General features: G+C 42.1%; 1 protein-coding gene across 1 annotated transcript; it reads left to right on the forward strand.

Annotated features, from left to right (window-relative positions):
• Positions 1-2,945: 2,945 nt before the first annotated feature.
• Positions 2,946-6,879, forward strand: Cdkn1b (cyclin dependent kinase inhibitor 1B). Its single transcript, XM_047550368.1, has 3 exons — positions 2,946-3,967; positions 4,490-4,619; positions 6,761-6,879. Exons 1-2 carry the CDS (start codon positions 3,493-3,495, stop codon positions 4,609-4,611), a joined length of 597 nt encoding a protein of 198 aa, XP_047406324.1. The 5' UTR covers positions 2,946-3,492; the 3' UTR covers positions 4,612-4,619; positions 6,761-6,879.
• Positions 6,880-17,771: the final 10,892 nt, after the last annotated feature.

The raw sequence follows: 17,771 nt of genomic DNA on the forward strand, positions 1-17,771 counted from the left end.
ATAGCCTATGTGACACTTCTCATCTCTTAGTAGGAAATCACCAGGAGTGAAAATGACAAGAAAAATATTACAGAAGATTGGGGGTACTGGGGAAGCAGAACCCACTTTAGAGCAGTGTAGTATGGAACTTTCTCTCTTCTACCCAAGCAGCGCCTTTCCACTGTCTGTGTGAAATTTTTCTTCCTAGTTTACCCTTTTGCAGCTGCCAGCTTCCTACAAGAGGATGGCGCTCTGATCTCCACGTTCCCTTTTGCTTCAGGGACTCCATAGTATTTTTTTCACGCTTGGTCGCTACTACAGCAGACGCCTGCCTTCTCATTATTTGCTGTACAGATCTCGGGTGCCTTGACTGTAAACAAAACACTTTAGATCATAGTGAGGTCGGTGTAAGCACAGCCTTTCTGCTGGCAGCCAGACTTCTTAAGGTGGCATGACCATGACTCGTTTGCTTTAAGATTAACAGAGTAACAAAATGGAGCTCCTATATATCAGTTGAAAGATTCAGCTTGTGTAGGGAATGGAAGTATTTTCTTTTTCATATAGATATAAATGTCATGAGTAAAATCACAAGTGTGACAAGGTGAAGTATTCTGGAATTTCTCCATTAGTTTGTGTACATATGTGTGTCTCTGCAGTCTAGCACTTCTTTTAAAATTTGGATATTATATAACTGCAAGGGTGGGGTATATTTTATGGTAGCAAGACCCACACTAATTTTCCTTCTTCCCCTCATCCCCACTCTAATAAATTAAGTGGGAGCATTAAATGTAGAAAAAATAGTGGGAATGCAATGATGTGTGGGCTTGTAGTCTCAGCTACTTGGGAGGCAGAGTCCAGAAGTTCAAGGCCAGCCTGTATAGCCAGATTCCTGTCTCAAAAAAAATAAAATAATGAAATAAGATGAAATAAAAAATAAAAATAAAGATGATGAGACTTCTTGCTCTGACCCCAGGTGAACTCTTTTCTGTGTTAGGAAGTCCTGATATCAAAGCCAGTTCTGGATGCTACCACCTTCACTATTCTCTGGGTATCACTCCTGTATTTTTGGAATCTGTATTTTAGTTGAATTAGTGGCTAGTGATACCAAAGGCCAAAGACATCTGCATTTAAATATCAGAGACCACAGCAACATCAAGGAATCATCTGCAGGCTGCTCAGGGCTGGGAAGGAGCCATTTTGGATCCCTGTAGGAGAGGAGGACCTGCAGACTTCAACACAAGTAAATCCAGACAAAACCCTAACCTGGCTGGGATTACCAGGAAGGAAAGAAACAGAAAGAGAACGAGTCTGAGAGTGGGGAGACCTGAGCTCGTCCTGGCTATGTTACCAACTCTGTGTATGTTCCTGGACAGGAAACCTCTCTGTATCTCAATTTCCTCAGTGTAAAAGAGAGAGTTAAACCACAGGGTCCCAAAGGGCAGTCCCAGCTGTAACATTCTGAGTTTATGAGGTGAGGCCTGCATACAACATGGACAAATAAGATGTGACTAAGAAAACAAGTTAAAATCAAACACATCCATAGCATAAATGGTAAGAATACATTGCTGTTGTGAAAAATTAAAACAGAAGGTTAGTTTCCAATAACATTTATTAGTTTGGCCCAAACCAAGATTATCCATATTGGTAATGTGAGTGAGGAGGCAGTTAAAACCCCATTAAGCTCTGTCTCAGCTATGACAGTCCTGCTCATCCTCTCATAATTTTCCTCACCTTGTTCAAGCCTACATTGATAGATAAAATCCAAGTTGCAAAGAGGAGCAGAGAAATGTCCGGATAGTAGTATCAGATATTAAGACAAAGTTGTGATGGTTTTATAAATCATAATTTGAACTTAGATTCTTAGGGAAATGTTTTCACCACTTAACAGCTTGCAGTCTTATAAAAGCATTCTTTTGCATCTGAATTATTGTTCAGTGTGGGTTGGAGCAGCGAATATGAGAGGGAAAGGGGGAGGAAGGAGCTGTTGTATTTGGCGACTGGACTCAGGTAGAGGAAATGGCCACAACCCGGGAAAGAACTGAAAAGTATAAAGACAGTTCCCACACGCAGCCAATGTCAATGGCCTTAACTGTGCTTGGGAGGCAAAAACCTGAGCCAGGGTGTAATCTTGCTTTCAAAACTAAATGTGACTGAGACCGCTATAGAATTTATTAAGGAACTTGTGAGACCAGTCGTGTTTTTGATCTTGGGACGCTCTTTTTTTTTTACTGAAGGAGAGTTTGGGTTCAGAATGCATTACAAATGCCGCGTCGATTCCCTGCTAATTTACAGAAAGACGTTCGCTTTGGTTTCTTGCCTAAGCTCTTGGCCTCCTCTAGGATAGCAGAAACTTCTGGGTGAAGGCTGAGCTAACCACTGCCCACCCTAAGCCCCAAGCGAAGGCACCCAGGAAGGGGGCTCCCAGGCGCTCAGCTAAGGATTCCCGGTCACCCGGCAGTTCACGATAGGGGGCCACCGGGAGGGCCGAGGTGGTGCTACTACTCCTATCTCCTGCTTCCGCCCCGCAGTCGCCCGCATCCCGGGCTCGGCGAGTAAGGGCAAAATAAGTTGGCCACCGAAGCTCAAAAGAGCTGCCAGCGACCTGGGAGATCATACGGTCCAGACCCTGGTTTCCCGGGCGAGGAGCGGGAGTTCGCGGCTCAGGAGCGGCAGCGCGCCAGCTAACGCAGCGCGAGGACCAGAACCCCAGGCCCCGCCGGCAGTGCCTGGCCGCCTCCCAGGCCCCTCCCCAGCTTCCCGGCCGTTTGGCTAGTTTGTTTGTCTTATTTGTAATTTCTCCGAGGCCAGCCAGAGCAGGTTTGTTGGCAGCAGTACACCTCCAGCAGTCACGCGACCAGCCAATCTCCTGGCTGCGCTCGGGGAGTCGCGCGCTCGCGAACGCGGAGAGGCGTCGGAACCGCGCCCGGGCCACCTTAAGACCGCGCTTGCCAGCCTCGGCGGGGCGGCTCCCGGCGCCGCGACCAATGGATCTCCTCCTCTGTTTAAATAGACTTGCCGTGTCAATCATTTTCTTCTTCGTCAGCCTCCCTACCACCGCCATATTGGGCAACTAAAAAAGGGGGCTCGTCTTTTCGGGGCGCTTTTCTCCCCCTCCCTTCTCCCCACTGTCTCACGGCTCCGCGACTCCGACCGCGGCAAGGTTTGGAGAGCAGCTGGGTTCGCGGGAGCGCGGGATTGCACCAGCCTGGACTTGGACTGGCTTTGCCACCTCCTCCTTCCTCCTCCCCTCCCTTCCCCGCCCTCCCGCTCGCCCGTACACTTGATCGGCGGAGACTTTAGGCTGCCTGTCCGGGGCGTCCCCGCACTCACTCCCCCAGACCCTGCGCGCTCCTGAAGCTTGGGCAGTTACTCCTTGGGGTTTGTTTCTCTTGGCTCTGAGGGCAGACGCAGGGCTTGTAAGAGGAGTTCGGGCTGCGTCGGGGCGTTTTGTTTTGTTCGATTTTGTTTTTTTGAGAGAGCGAGCTAGGCGGTCAAGACCGGACCGGGAGGAAAATGTCAAACGTGCGAGTGTCTAACGGGAGCCCGAGCCTGGAGAGGATGGACGCCAGGCAGGCTGAGCACCCTAAGCCCTCCGCCTGCAGAAACCTCTTCGGCCCTGTGAATCACGAAGAGTTAACCCGGGACTTGGAGAAGCACTGCAGAGAAATGGAAGAGGCAAGCCAGCGCAAGTGGAATTTCGATTTTCAGAACCATAAGCCCCTGGAGGGCAAATACGAATGGCAGGAGGTGGAGAAGGGCAGCTTGCCCGAGTTCTACTACAGACCCCCGCGGCCCCCCAAAGGCGCTTGCAAGGTGCCGGCGCAGGAGAGCCAGGATGTCAGCGGGAACCGCCAGGCGGTGCCTTTAATTGGGTCCCAGGCAAACTCAGAGGACACGCACTTGGTAGACCAAAAGACTGACCCGTCAGACAGCCAGACTGGGTTAGCGGAGCAGTGCGCAGGAATAAGGAAGCGACCCGCAACAGATGGTAATGACCCTTTCCAAAACGTAAAATTGTCTTTCTGTAAAGTATCTGTGCCTGCCTGATCGTGTTAACCTCAGCTTGCTTTCCAGCACATTCTGATTTAGCTTTTGGGGTCGAGCAGGCTTTGTTAATCTTAGTATTTTAACTGCTACCTGGCTGACTTCTTGTCTGTTCATGATTTTGAAGTAAAAAACCGGAGGTAGTAAGATCCTATACTTTCCCAAACCTAACATATCGCATCCCCGCTAGCCAACTGTAGTTATGTGACAAAGTTGAGATGTTTATCGACCGTCTCCCTCTTAGCTATGGCGGGGGGAGGGGTAGATAGATATATGTGGGGTGTAGAATGCACTTTCTGTTGTGTAGAAACAACCTCATTTTGTGCCCTTAAAGGCCACTGGGGATGACGATTCTAAGATTGTGGGTGGAGGTGGTGGGTTTTTCATTCCCTGAACTTCTGTCAGCCATTGTTTTTACTAATAAAGATTGTGTCTGTTCTTTTTAAAAATTTTCCTATACCCATAGATTCTTCTCCTCAAAACAAAAGAGCCAACAGAACAGAAGAAAATGTTTCAGACGGTTCCCCAAGTGCTGGTTCTGTGGAGCAGACGCCCAAGAAGCCGGGCCTCCGAAGACGTCAAACGTAAACAGCTCGGTGGGTTGATCACTAAAAGAGCTCAGAACTGACACCGTAACTGGGCTGTGCACCCTGCACCCTGTGGGCCTGCAAACCGAACAATATCTGATTTTTCTGGTTGCTGGCATATTAGTAACTTGCAGGTTTTTGTTTGTTTGTTTGTTTTGTTTTTGAGATTAAAAAAAGTAGCACTGGGGAAGGCTGGAAAACACTGTGTGGCATACTGTAATTCTCCAAAGTATCTACTTCCCAGGATGATTTTCCCTTGAAACATTCATCAACCAGAGTCAGTGTCCCAGGCAAGTGCTTATAACTAAGGCCCCAGAGGTAGGAAGGCAATGTCCCTTGTGAGTCCCACCAAAACATGTTGGGAACAATAGATTCTTTCCTATCTGATGAAGAACTGGGGTATCCCTCAGTGCCACTTCATGAGAAAACATTTCTTAGAGGTTCGAGTTGAGTCACATTTTGAGCCATACATGGAAAAATGGTAAATACATGATTACTTTTAAATGTTGAGGGAAAAGTTAGGTGCAAATAGCTCACATTTGGTTAGGCAAGGAGTTAGGAATGTGAATAGGGTGTTGTGCTGTGTTTTTAACCTTATCATTTTCATAAATTGTCACTTTCCCTGATTTCCGGTAAGTTTTGGGGAGAGAGAAGGAAACTTTGTATTTTAAAAAAGCAAAATGGGAAGCTCAAAAGTACTAAAGTTCCTACAGAGTTTCTGATAACACTGAAGTTGCAAAGCTGAAGTTAAATTAACTGCCAGAATAGTCATCTAGGAACACCAGCCTATGTATGCTCATTGTGCTGTTAACAGGATGATTTGGATGTTTGTAGGGGAAATGGATAGTAGATGTTAGGACTGGTGAGGGTAAGTCTACCCAGCACAAGTGGAGATTTTTTTCTACGTACAAAAATCTGATCACCCCAAATAGCTAATTTGAATAATTTAGCCTTCAAATTTACATAGATTGGCTATCCATAATGATAAAAGTACATATATGAATAGTTTATAAGCTTCTTGTAAACAAGGACTATTATCCTTATTTCCCCCAAAACACACTCATAGCCTAACATGTAAAAATATCTTAACGAATGTCCAATTTAATTTTTAAAATTCTCACAAAAATTAAAAATAAAGGCTGTCCGAGTTAAATTGGGATTCAGGTTTGTTGTGTTTTTAAATCATAATGTCATAATACGATTTCTTCACATATATCTGGTATTTTCCAAAACTAATAGAAAATGGCATTATAGACCCTCTATATTATACTTCTTTATAAAGTGGGAAAATTGGATAAAAAATTTTCTGGATCAGTTTTAACATCTGTAGCTCTCTTGGTTTTTGTTACTTGTCATGTAACTCATGAACCCTGTGCATCATAGCTATTGGATTTTGATCTGCCCCCATTCTGACATGCAAAGAGGCATTTGTTAGTAATGTTGTCAATTCAGACAATACTAGAAATAGTAGTGAGGATCTATTCAGAATGAATAGAATATGATCTATTCACATGAATACAAAAGTAGAATGTTTTGAGGGAAAATCCCTGATGTTAGTAGAATTTTCCTCTGGAGGCCTTCACAAATTATATTTCAAATTTAGAAAATTTGAAATTTCAAATTTAGAAAATTATGCTACTCTTATGTGTTAACAGTTTCTGAATTTTCCTGTTTCCTTTCTTTCTCACTATCTTTGACCCAGATTCTTGACTAGAATTTCTCAACCTCTGCATTATTGACATCTTGAGCTGAAAAATTCTTTGATGCGGGAGGCTGTCCTGTGCATTTTCAAATATTTGGCAGTATCCCTGGCCTTTCCTACTCCATACCAGTAGCAGTTCTCCTCCCTCAGTTGTGACAACCAAAAATGTCTCAACATTGCAAATATCCCCTGGGGGTGGGGGAAGCTGGGCAAAATCGCCCACTTATTAAGAACCCCTGTGTTAGGAGAACAAAAATCCAGTTAAGACAGTGTTCGGTGGAGATGACCATAGTCATCAAACTTTTTGGTACATACTTTTCTCCTGCCATCACTCAGGTATTTCCCAAATGAGATAATGACAAAATATTCCTGTACTTTATTGGGAATGTCAGTTTATTGGTAATGTGTTTTCCCCTAATTCTTCTTTCTTCTTTTTTTTTTTTTGCAGAATTAAGGATATGTTTCCTTGTTTATCAGATACATCATTGCTTGATGAAGCAAGGAAGATATACATGAAAAAATTTAAATACATATCGCTGACTCCATGGAATGACATCTGTATAAGCACTGAAAAAGCAACAACACAATAACACTAAAATTTTAGGCACTCTTAAATGACCTGCCTCTAAAGCGTGGATGTAGCATTGTGCAATTAGGTTTTTCCTTATTTGCTTCATTGTACTACCTGTGTATATAGTTTTTACCTTTATGTAGCACATAAACATTGGGAAGGGAGGGCAGGGTGGGGATGAGGAATTGGCATGGGTGGGGATGAAGAACTTGCTTCTTTTTACAGCAAGGAGAAAAATATTTGATTTACATAAGAGAAGCAATTTTGGGGAAGGGCTTGAATTGTTTTCTTTAAAGATGTAATGTCCCTTTCAGTGAGACTGATACTTCATTTTTAAAATCATCAAAATTTGAAAACTGGCTACAAATAGTTGCTATTTATTTTTACATGAAGCTTATTCTTATTTGGGAGTTCTTCCGATTCTGTTATGTAGCAGCAAATGTCTTTAAATACAAAACCCCCCAAAACAGCAACAACTATTCTCAGTGTCTCCAACTCCTGCCTCCCCTGCCACACCCAGTTTCCCTTAAAATTGGAATTTACCAGTTAATTATTCAGCAGTTTGGTAATCACTTCAAGTAATCGGCAAAAATCTGGGGCACTCTGTGGAGATTTCTGAATGCTCAGAACTGACCATCTGTATTTACCAAATTTGTTGAGAAAGTGTCATAGTTTTCCCTTTAAGCTGTGTAGACACAGCAAAAATAATTCAAAATCCCTAGGTATTTTTAAAGATTGATAAGTAGCTTCACACACACACACACACGAAAAAAATGAAATAATTTTTAATTTAAAGCTTCTCTATTTGTTAATTTGCCCAAAGGAAAATAGTGTTTTTAAAGGAAAGTACATGTAAAGAAAAGCACACTTGTGGAATAAGTGAAATGGATACTACATCTTTAAACAGTATTTCTTCATTGCCTGTGTTAAGTGTATGAAACAAAACCATTTGAAGTGTACCTGTGTACATAACTCTGTAAAGACACTGAAAAATTATACTAACTTATTTATGTTAAAAAGAGATTTTTTTTTTTTTTTTTAATCTAGACAACATACAAGCCAAAGTGGCATGTTTTGTGCATTTGTAAATGCTGTATTGGGTAGAATAGGTTTTCCCCTTCTTTTGTTAAATAATATGGCTATGCTTAAAAGGTTGCATACTGAGCCAAGTATAATTTTTTGTAATGTGTGAAAAAGATGCCAATTATTGTTACACATCAAGCAATCAATAAAGAAAACTTCCATAGCTATTCATTGAGTGCAACTGTAATGTGCTTTACAAAGCTTCAGGTGTTAGATCTGGTATTCTAGTCATTTATACAAATATAATATGAAGTGACAAATATCTACATAATTCAGGCCCACAACTCAGATAATATTTTATGTGGGTCCGAATAGTTAGTAGTTACTGTTTTCCCCTTCTGTATGGTTGGACAAAACTTCAGAAATAGAAGGTGGAAAAGCTCCATTTTCAAATAAATAACACTGTTAAACTCTGTTAGTTAAAATATTTATGTCTTATAGGATATGAATGTGTCAGAACCCAAAACCCTTACCTAACTGTAGACTGATCACACATTTGCAGGATTGAAAATGAAAGTAACATGATGACTTCTCTAAATTCTGTATTTACACATTCGAAGTGTGAGGCATTAAAAGCAATTGTTCAGACCATCTAATCTAACAAACTTGTGCAAAATATTCAAACATATGGGTTCTTAAATTGGTATGTATTCCACACTATTTGAAATAGGTATTGACTGGTTATCATACACAAATTCCTCAGTATTTGAATATCCTGGGATAATTTACACATCTGAAAACAAGGTAATCAAAATACCAAATCTGAGCATTTTGGGTTCTTGTATCCTTACAGTAGATACATATATATTTTTTTTTACCTAAGGAAAAAAATTTATGACAAGGCATTTTAAAGACACTTAGAAAATTATTCCTGTAATTCCACAATCTCTGAAAAAAAGGTGGTTAAGGTGTAAAAGTAAATTATTCTTTATAGTAATCTGCAAAGAGATAAATTGTAAAAATCTGAATTTGGGTTAAATTGTTTCACTCAAATACTACCATTTTCATCATTGCACCCCAAAGGGGCTATAAACAAGATAGATTCAGCATTTTTTGACCAGAAGATTTATTTTTTTTAATCATTATTTCTTAGAAAATAGTTCCTGCTGCCGGGAAGGGGAAAAATAGGTATCTTGGTGTTTGGTCCATGTACTTAAAGCAGGTATTATTTTGATTAAGGTGTTTTTTGTGACTTTAAAACACGCATACAGGGTGTTTTTCAGGAAGAGACTGACAGAGTAAAGGAAAACAATTCAAATGGGGAGGAAGGAGTGGAAGGTCGGGAAATAAATAAATTAAAGATCTGGGTAAAAAAGAGGTACTTCAGACAGTACCCTTAAACATCCTCTTAATTGCAGCCTGAATCTCATTTTTCTTTCATAAAGAGGTCTCTCTAATGTGAATTTTTAGAGATTGCGTTTTAGGAATTCTGGGCCGGGAAGAAGTGGATGCTCGCCACGCCAGGCACTTCACAGGAACGCAGCCCCCAAGTCACCTTGTCCTTCGTCCTTTGCACCTCCGTGTCAAGCCTCAAAAAATCGACATCGCGGTTCAGGTTGCCCTCTTCCCGAGCCCGACTGTGGGGCTCGCAAAGAGCGTCCCTTTGGGGGGATGCAGTCTCCGGCGCCAGCCACCCGCTTACCCACCACCCGGGCCACTGCGCCGTCGTCTCCCTCAACTGTCCAGTAGCCCCGCTCTGGCTAGCCTGCCGTGGCGTTTGCGCGATCGGGCTGGCTGGTGCCTCAGGACGAAAAGGCCATCAAGTCTCGCTCCTGGTCTACAACTTGCAGCTTCAACTCTGGCCCGGTCGCGGCGCGCGGTTCCCGCGCCCCCGGCTCCCGCAGGCCGAGGAGGGCTGCTGCGCTTCTGTCCGCGCAGCGGGGTTGGGCAGTTTCTTAGAAACTTTCCTTCTTCATCTTCACTCCTCTGGGTTAAGAAAGAAGTGAAGTCTCCACTCCTCTCCATACTAGTACCCAGCCACCTCCTGCGTGGTGGGGGAATTTGAGCAAAGGGGAGAACTTTTTCCAATTCGTGGACCCTCCAGGGCGGTAGCCGGCTCCCACCCCTACCTCAAGGCTCCAATGATCCGCAGCCCCGCGCATTTCGAAAGGCTTCCCGGCTCGCCGGTTGCCAGGAAGGGACACCTCCGAGCTCAGGACGGGCGGAGAGCCATAGCCACTTTCGGGGGTCGTCCCTGCTTTCCAAGGTACCCCCCGCCATCGCATCCCCGGCTGCCCAGCGCAGAGGACTGGGGCCGGATTGCAGAAATGTGGGTCTGGGGGCATGATTGTGGACCTGGGGGACCGTAGACTTCAATGAGTGGGAGGGGGCAGGGCAGGCGGCCTTCCAGGCCATAGTGCGCCCACCGCCCTGGCCGCACCGAGCGACCTTTCCCGGACGTCAGGGAACGCTGCCTTCGCCATTTCATCGTCATCATCGTTAGCGTACACACTTGCTCTTCTAGCTCTTTGGATTTAAAATTGTTTAAAAGCTCGTCTAGAATCACCAATCTGTTTTTCGGAGTATGGATCTTTCTTTTTAAATTTACCATCTCGTTCACTGAGCCACACCTACGGCCTGCCACCCCCTCCTTCCCGGCCAAAAAATTAAGGCAAAAATCCTGCACTGGGAGCTGGTGCAATAGGGGCCTACGATCATGCTAGAAAACCTCTGGGGGCACCTCCCAGATCTCATTCGTGTGGGGGTTGGGATAGGGTGGGGTCAGCCGCAGGCCAACTGCGTAGAACCGAAAGTGCAGTATTTCCACATAAACTCAAGTTCCTGTGCCGCTGTCCGCATACCCGACCCGTCACGCGTGGGCACACAGACTAGGCAGGAATCAGAAAGTGGGAAATATATAAATCATTAAATGCTTTGGGCGCGAAACCTCGACGCGCCTCAAAAGGAACGTTAAGAAAAGGCACAGCAAAGGGCGCGCAGTCGGGGCGCGGGCCGGGGGATTGCATCATTGCAACTCCCCCTCCAGAAAATGGGCTCCGAACCGCGGCGACCATCATGGCGCTCGAGACGGGCCGCGCTTCCCGCGCGCAGTACCCTAGCGCTCCGGCCGCGGCCACCGAGCCTCGACTGAGCGTTTGCAAATATTTTCCCCCTTTCTCGAGCGCCTGTCCCCAACCCCTCCTTTCTTTTGTGTGCGTGTGTGCCTGGGTACGTGTGTGTGTGCGTGTGTGTAGAGAAGTTGAATTTTTTTTTTTTTTTTTTTTTTTTTTTTTTTTGCTTTTTTTCCCTCCCGTGCTGGTGGTTGTAAACTTGATTGGCATTGGCTGCGCCCACTGACCCCTAAGCCGAGTCCACTGAAGATTTAAGGTGGATCCGTGAAGCTGCAGCTTCAGGCGGAGTCTCGCGCTTAGGCCGGTTTTGGAGGAAAAAAAAAAAAAAAGAAAAAAAAAAAAAAAAGCCCCAAATCGTGCGCCAGGCGCGCTTTACGAATCCCCTGCGGTCCCGGCCTCAGCGCTCACCCGCGTCCCCGCCCCCGCCCTGCCCGCGGAGCACTTCCCCCGCCCACCTCCCTCCGCTTCCCCATTGGCGGGCGCGTGCAGTTTGAATTTTTTTTTTTAATGCTTGTTTTCTTGTGAAAAATACAGTACCATAGATCATGTGACGAAACCTACTTGGGCAGCTCGAGGTGGGGTGTTGTAGCTGGTTTTGTGCAGCGGGAGGGAATAAGTTGGGCGGAGCTTCTGTTCCAAAAATTTCCCCCCAAGTGCGGACTGTATTGTGCGGGCGGGCTGGGGAACGTGGGGCAGCTGTAAACAATCGGGAGAAGCCTCTGCTGAGGCTGAGATGTAGTATAAAACGTTAATGGATGTCCAGGGCGCGCCGTTTCACCGGCTGCTGGCCAGAGGTAGGAAGGCGCGGGCAGGAGTCTGGAGAGGATGCACCTTCCCCTGCCTTGGAAAGGTAGATTTCGGGAGGGCGGAAGGGTGACGGTGGTCTGGAAAAGAACACCACCTTGCAACCAAGGAATAAAAGAGCGATAGAAATGGAAATAGAGCAAAAATGCATTATTTCAGGGGTCACTCACTCAGAAACTATCATAATTCAGGCAGTCAGAGTCACTTTTTACTTTGTTTCCTGTCTGATTTCCAGAGTGCTTTTGAGTGAGGAATATATTAAAATGGAGATAGCAAATAAAACTTTTAAGTGCCTTTGATTTCTGGGTCTGGAAATTCTTTTCATTAAGTACTTTAAGATTTAGGATAATGTTACTTGTATTACAGGGTCTAATAGAAATAGTATAATTAGATACTTTATGTCCAAGTATGTTTTAGTTTACTCCGACAATTTTTAAAGTTTATAATCATACTTATTCTCCATACTGTCTCCAAGCGAAGTGAGCATATAAACATACCTTTTTTTCTCCTTTTTTTTTTTTAATCCCTTTTTTTGTTGGCTACTCTTGGTGTAGTGGTTGATTTTAATCAGATGTCGCCATAGCCTTCTAACAGTTCCTAACCCATTGGTGACATTTTTTAGTTCATAACTGCCCCAATCCTTCTTAGTCTAACAAACTTCTCAACTATGCCACCTCGTTAAGCTCCATGAATTACCATAAAACACCCGATTGTGCCTTTAGCACGACTGTATTTCTTTAATCTCTCTGATCCCACTTCATAGGGGTCCACTAGTGAGCCCTGACCTTTAGGGCACTTACCCAGCCAAGGGGGATACTGCAAGGTAGCATGTGACTTAATAGAAAGGGGAATTTTTGAGCTCACCCAGAAATGAATCAAGCACTACTCTGGATGACCCCCTGATAGGGACATTGTAGACAAGATTCAAAATCAAATGAGTACTTGAACTAGTTTCAAAGTTTGTTCCAACCCTTGAGATTTCCAACTTTGGACTTTCTAGATTTCCACTCAATTAGGCCATTTTTCTTGCTCATTATCATCTTGAGGAGTTGTCCTGTCCAATAGCCAGTAGCCACATATAGCTACTGAACACATGAATGTGGTTGGTCCGATTTGTTTGTTGTGTGATACATGCACCAGATTTCTAAGAATTAGTATTTAAAAAGTTAAGCATCTCATTAATAATTTTTATGTTAATTATATTGAAATGGTAATATTTTTGGTATATTGGATTAAATGTATTATTAAAATGAATTTCATCCTTTTTACTGTTTTATTTTTATTTTAATTTTTTTAATTAAATTTTTTATTTTTACAGACTGCATTTTGATTCATTGTACACAAATGGGGTACAACTTTTCATATCTATGGTTGTACACAATGTAGATTCACACCATTCATGTAATCATAAACATACATAGGGTAATACTGTGTTTCATTCTACTATACTGTCTTAAATGTAACAGAAGGAAAAAAAAGATGTGTTTATATGCTAACTTCCCTTGGAGATAGTGTGATTTAGAGAATAAGTGATTATAAACTAAAAATTGTCACAGTAATGTAAAACATGTGGTTAACAGACAATTCACAAATGTGGCTCAAATTACATTTCTATTGGATATTGCTGTTCTAGACCAATGCCTATGATAACTTGAGGCCCCATCTTTAAGAGTGGTCACTAATAATACTGAGGAGTAATGGTAACTTCCAGCTGGCACCCTAATTTAAAATAAGTATCCTCATTTTATTTATATTATTTTAAAGAAGAGGTTTTCCTGTGTTACCTAGCATCGCCTTCAACTTCTGGGCTCAGCGATCCTTCTGTTTCAGCCTGTGGTTTAGCTGGGACTACAGGTGCATGCTTCTGCACCCAGCCGATCTTTACGAGTTAAAGTAGGCCCAAACTCAGACTCTGGAACCATAAAGTAGAATTCTACAATTATCTAACACGTAAACTTTGACAAGGTATAGGTTTGAACCCAAATTATGGAAATATGGTACAGATGCAGTCAGGCACCATGTATGAGACGATGGCCCCATAAGATTAGAATGGAGCTGAAAAATTATCATTGCCTAGTTATATCATAGTTGTCCTAATATCATAACAGAATGCATTATTCAAGTGTTTGTGGTGATGTTTGTAGGTGTAAATAAATCTACTGTCCTGCCAGTTGAATAAGAATACAGCACAGAATCAGGCATGGTGATGCACTCCCATAATTCCAGTGATTTGGGAGGTTAAGGCAGGAGGATTGCAAGTTTGAGGCCAGCCTCAGCAACTCTGTGAGGCCCTAAGCAACTTGGTGAGGCTCTCTCTCAAAATAAAAATGAAAAGGGAGTCTGGGATTGTAGCTCAGTAGAAAAGTGCTTATCTAGCAAGTGTGAGGTACTGGGTTTAATCCTCAGCACCATATAAAAATAAATAAAAGTAAGGATTGTGTTCATCTATAACTAAAAAACAAATATTAAAAAAAAAGGTCTGAGAATGTAGCTCAGTGGTTAAGCACTCCTGAATTCTATTCCTGGCACAAAAAAAGTATAACACATACAGTTATGTACAGAACATAATACTTGATAATAAATGGTTATGTTACTGGTTTATGTATTTACTGTACTTTTTATTGTCATGCGTGCACATGTGTGTTATAACTGTAAAACAGCCTCATTGTGTCCTTTAGGAGGGGTTCCAGAATGCACTATGTCAGAGAGCTGACAACTCTAAGCACATTTCTGTCCTGGAGACCTGCCAGTGGGACGGGAGGTGGATGTGGAAGACAGTGATAGTGACTATCCTGACCCTGTGTAGGCCTAGGTTAACATGTTTGTTAATGTCTTTTTAACAACAACAACAACAAAATTAAAGTTAAAAATAAATAATAACTAGAAAAAAACTTATGAAATAAGGATATAAAGAAAATATTTTTTATTTTTATCTTTATTTGTCTTTTAAGTTAAATGTTATTACATGAGTTAAAATTTTTAAAAATTAAAAAGTTTATAAAGTAAAAAAAGTAAGTTAACATTATTTAAAAAGAAAATTAAAAATAGCTGGGTGTCATGGTACACGCCTGTAATCCCAGTGACGTGGGCAGCTGAGACAGTAGGATCTCAAGTTCAAGGTTAACCTCAGCAACTTAGTGAGACCCTGTCTCACTCCTGGGTTCAATCCCCAGTACAAAAAAAAAAAAAAAAAAAATTAGTGTTGGGCTGGGAATGTAGCTCAGTAGTAGGAGCACTTACCTAGCATGTGTGAAGCCCTGGGTTCAATTCCTAGCACCATAAAAAAATAAAACAAAAGCAAAATAAAACAAAGTGTAGACTAGGTGTACAGTGTTGCTGAACTCTGTAGTGGTGTATAGTTCTTGGCCTCTCACTCACTCCCTACTCACTGACTCACCCAGAGCAACTTCCAAGGTAAGTGCCCTACACATGTGTATCATTTTTTTAACCTTTTATACTGAATGTTTATGAAAGTATTTTATACAGTATATTTGCTTTCCTATGCTTAAATATGTTTAGATACACAAATACTGTTGTGTTAGAATTGCCTATAGTACATAGTATAGTAACACACTGTACAGGGTTGTAACTTAGGAACAATAGGCTATACCACACAGCCTTGGTGTGTGGTAGGCTGTACAGACTAGTTGTGTGAAACTGCACTGGTGATGTTCACATAATGACAGTCACTTAATGTACCTACCAGAATGTATCCCATCATTAGGTAACATGTTACTGTATATCCAGAGGAATCAAACTTGATTATCACTGCTTCCCACATTCTGTAAATAGGAGACTGGGAAGTCCAGTTTATTAGGAATGACTCTGGGGAAAAAAATTAAACCCTAAACAAGGCTTTAACAGGTGACTTTTCACTACCACTCTTCCAGGGACAGGAAGGTGGTGGGAAGATGGTGGGCAGATGGAGCAGTGTTCTCGTTCTGGGGTCCTGACTCTTAACAGATGCCCTGAACAAATGAAAAGGGTAGGACAGGAATGCCCAATGTGAGAAAGATGGCAATTCTCCCCAATTAATCTATACCTGTAACCCAAATTCTGATGATAAATTCTCATCATCCTACTTTGTTTCGTTGTTCTATTAAATCAGTCTGTGCACACATGACCGCGTTATTTTAACTACTACAAATTTAGAATTTGTTTTAATTTCTGGTGAGTCTAGTCCTCCATGCTCTAGTGAGTCTTTTTTTTTTTTTTTTTCCTTTAATTTTTCCCAGAATTTTCCTGGCTGCTTTTGCTTGTCCCTTCTCCCCTGTGTGGATTTAAATGAATTTGTCAAGTTTTAATTATTGTTGGCATTAAAGCAATAATGAAGTGGGATCTTTATCTCACACTTTTCACCAGGATAAATTTCTGAAAAATTAACAGGTGAAGAATAAAAAGTAAAACCATAAACATAACAGATTTTTTCAAAATAAAATTGCAGAGTGGGGAAGGTCTTTCTAGGTGTAACCCAAAACACAACATTCATAAGATGAAATATTGATAAATTCAATGACAAAAATAAAAACCCTGCACCACAAAATAAGCAAAGTCAAAAGGAAATGACACATTGGTGATAGTTGCACAATAATGTATTTATTGCCATGAACTGTACACTAGAAAATGGTTTAAAATGGTAAAATTTATGTTGCATGTTTAACTGCAATAAAAAAATACACAAAAACTACTGGGAATTTTTTTTTTTTTTTTTAATTTTCAGTTCTAGGGATTGAACCAAGTGGTGCTATACCACTAAGCCTATATCTCCAGCCTTTTTTATGTTTTATATTGAGACAAGGTCTCCCTAAATTGCTGAGGCTAGTCTTGAATGATCCTCCTGCCTCAGTGTCCTGAATAGCAGGGATTACAGGTGTGTGTCATGGTGCCTCTCTGAAAAGTTTAAGTTTCTCCATATTATCTAAAGAGTGCCACTCGGTATTCTGGGCCCCATTATTTGTGAGACACTGGTGGCAATGGTTTGATTCCAAGCTCTGGAACCCAACTGCTGCTTGTGTTTAATCACTTGTGTTTACTGCCTTTTGCAGACTACTTTGGTTTTTAAAGTTTCTGTTTCTTTGTTTATGTAATGAGGCTGCATATAGTACTCTCATAGGGATATTAAGAATATTCAATGGGATAGTATATTTGCAGTATTTAACACAATGCTCACAATGTTTGGTATATAATAGATAATAACCATGATATATATACATATACCAATGTATATATACATATATATGTGTGTATATATATTTTGTGTGTGTTGGGGGATGGATACCTGGGATTGAACTCAGGGACACTAGACTTCTGAGCCACATCCTCAGCCCTATTTTGTGTTTTATTTAGAGACGGGGTCTCACTGAGTTGCTTAGCACCTCTCTTTTGCTAAAGCTGGCTTTGAACTTGTGATCCTCCTCCTGCTTCAGCCTCCTGGGCTATTGTATTGAGGTTACAGATGTGCACCACTGTGCCCAGCTACCATTTTATATATGTCTATATATATATATATATATATATACACTCCCTCCCCCCGACCCACAGGGCCAAAGTCCGAACTCAGGGCCTTGTGTGTGCTAGGCAAGTGCTCTGCCAACCCCCCCTTTATATATTTTTAAATAACATAATTAAAAGAGTTATCCAGAGCTTGGCACAGTGGCACAAGTTGATAATCCAAGAAGCTCAGGAGGATCACAAGTTCAAAGCAAGTCTCAGCAATTCAGTGAGGCCCTAAGCAACTTGGTGAGACCCTGTCTCAAAATAAAATGTAAAACAGACTGACTGGGGATGTGACTCAGTGGTTAAGCACCTTGGGGTTCAATTCCCAGTATCTGCCACTCCCCTGCAATAACAGTTATCCAGGTGTGTGGTTTTTGTTTTTTTCTTTTCTTTCTTTTTTTGTGGTTGTACTCAGGATTAATCTAGGACCTTAT

The sequence above is a fragment of the Sciurus carolinensis genome, chromosome 4 (genome assembly GCF_902686445.1).
Source record: "Sciurus carolinensis chromosome 4, mSciCar1.2, whole genome shotgun sequence".
In the NCBI taxonomy this organism is placed as follows: domain Eukaryota; kingdom Metazoa; phylum Chordata; class Mammalia; order Rodentia; family Sciuridae; genus Sciurus; species Sciurus carolinensis.

Bases quoted from the DNA above. Each gene is read 5' to 3' on its own strand.
- Cdkn1b (XM_047550368.1), top strand. From the start codon at position 3,493: ATGTCAAACGTGCGAGTGTCTAACGGGAGCCCGAGCCTGGAGAGGATG. The intron at 3,968-4,489 runs GTAATGACCCTT...CTATACCCATAG, and splicing joins GAAGCGACCCGCAACAGATG to ATTCTTCTCCTCAAAACAAA.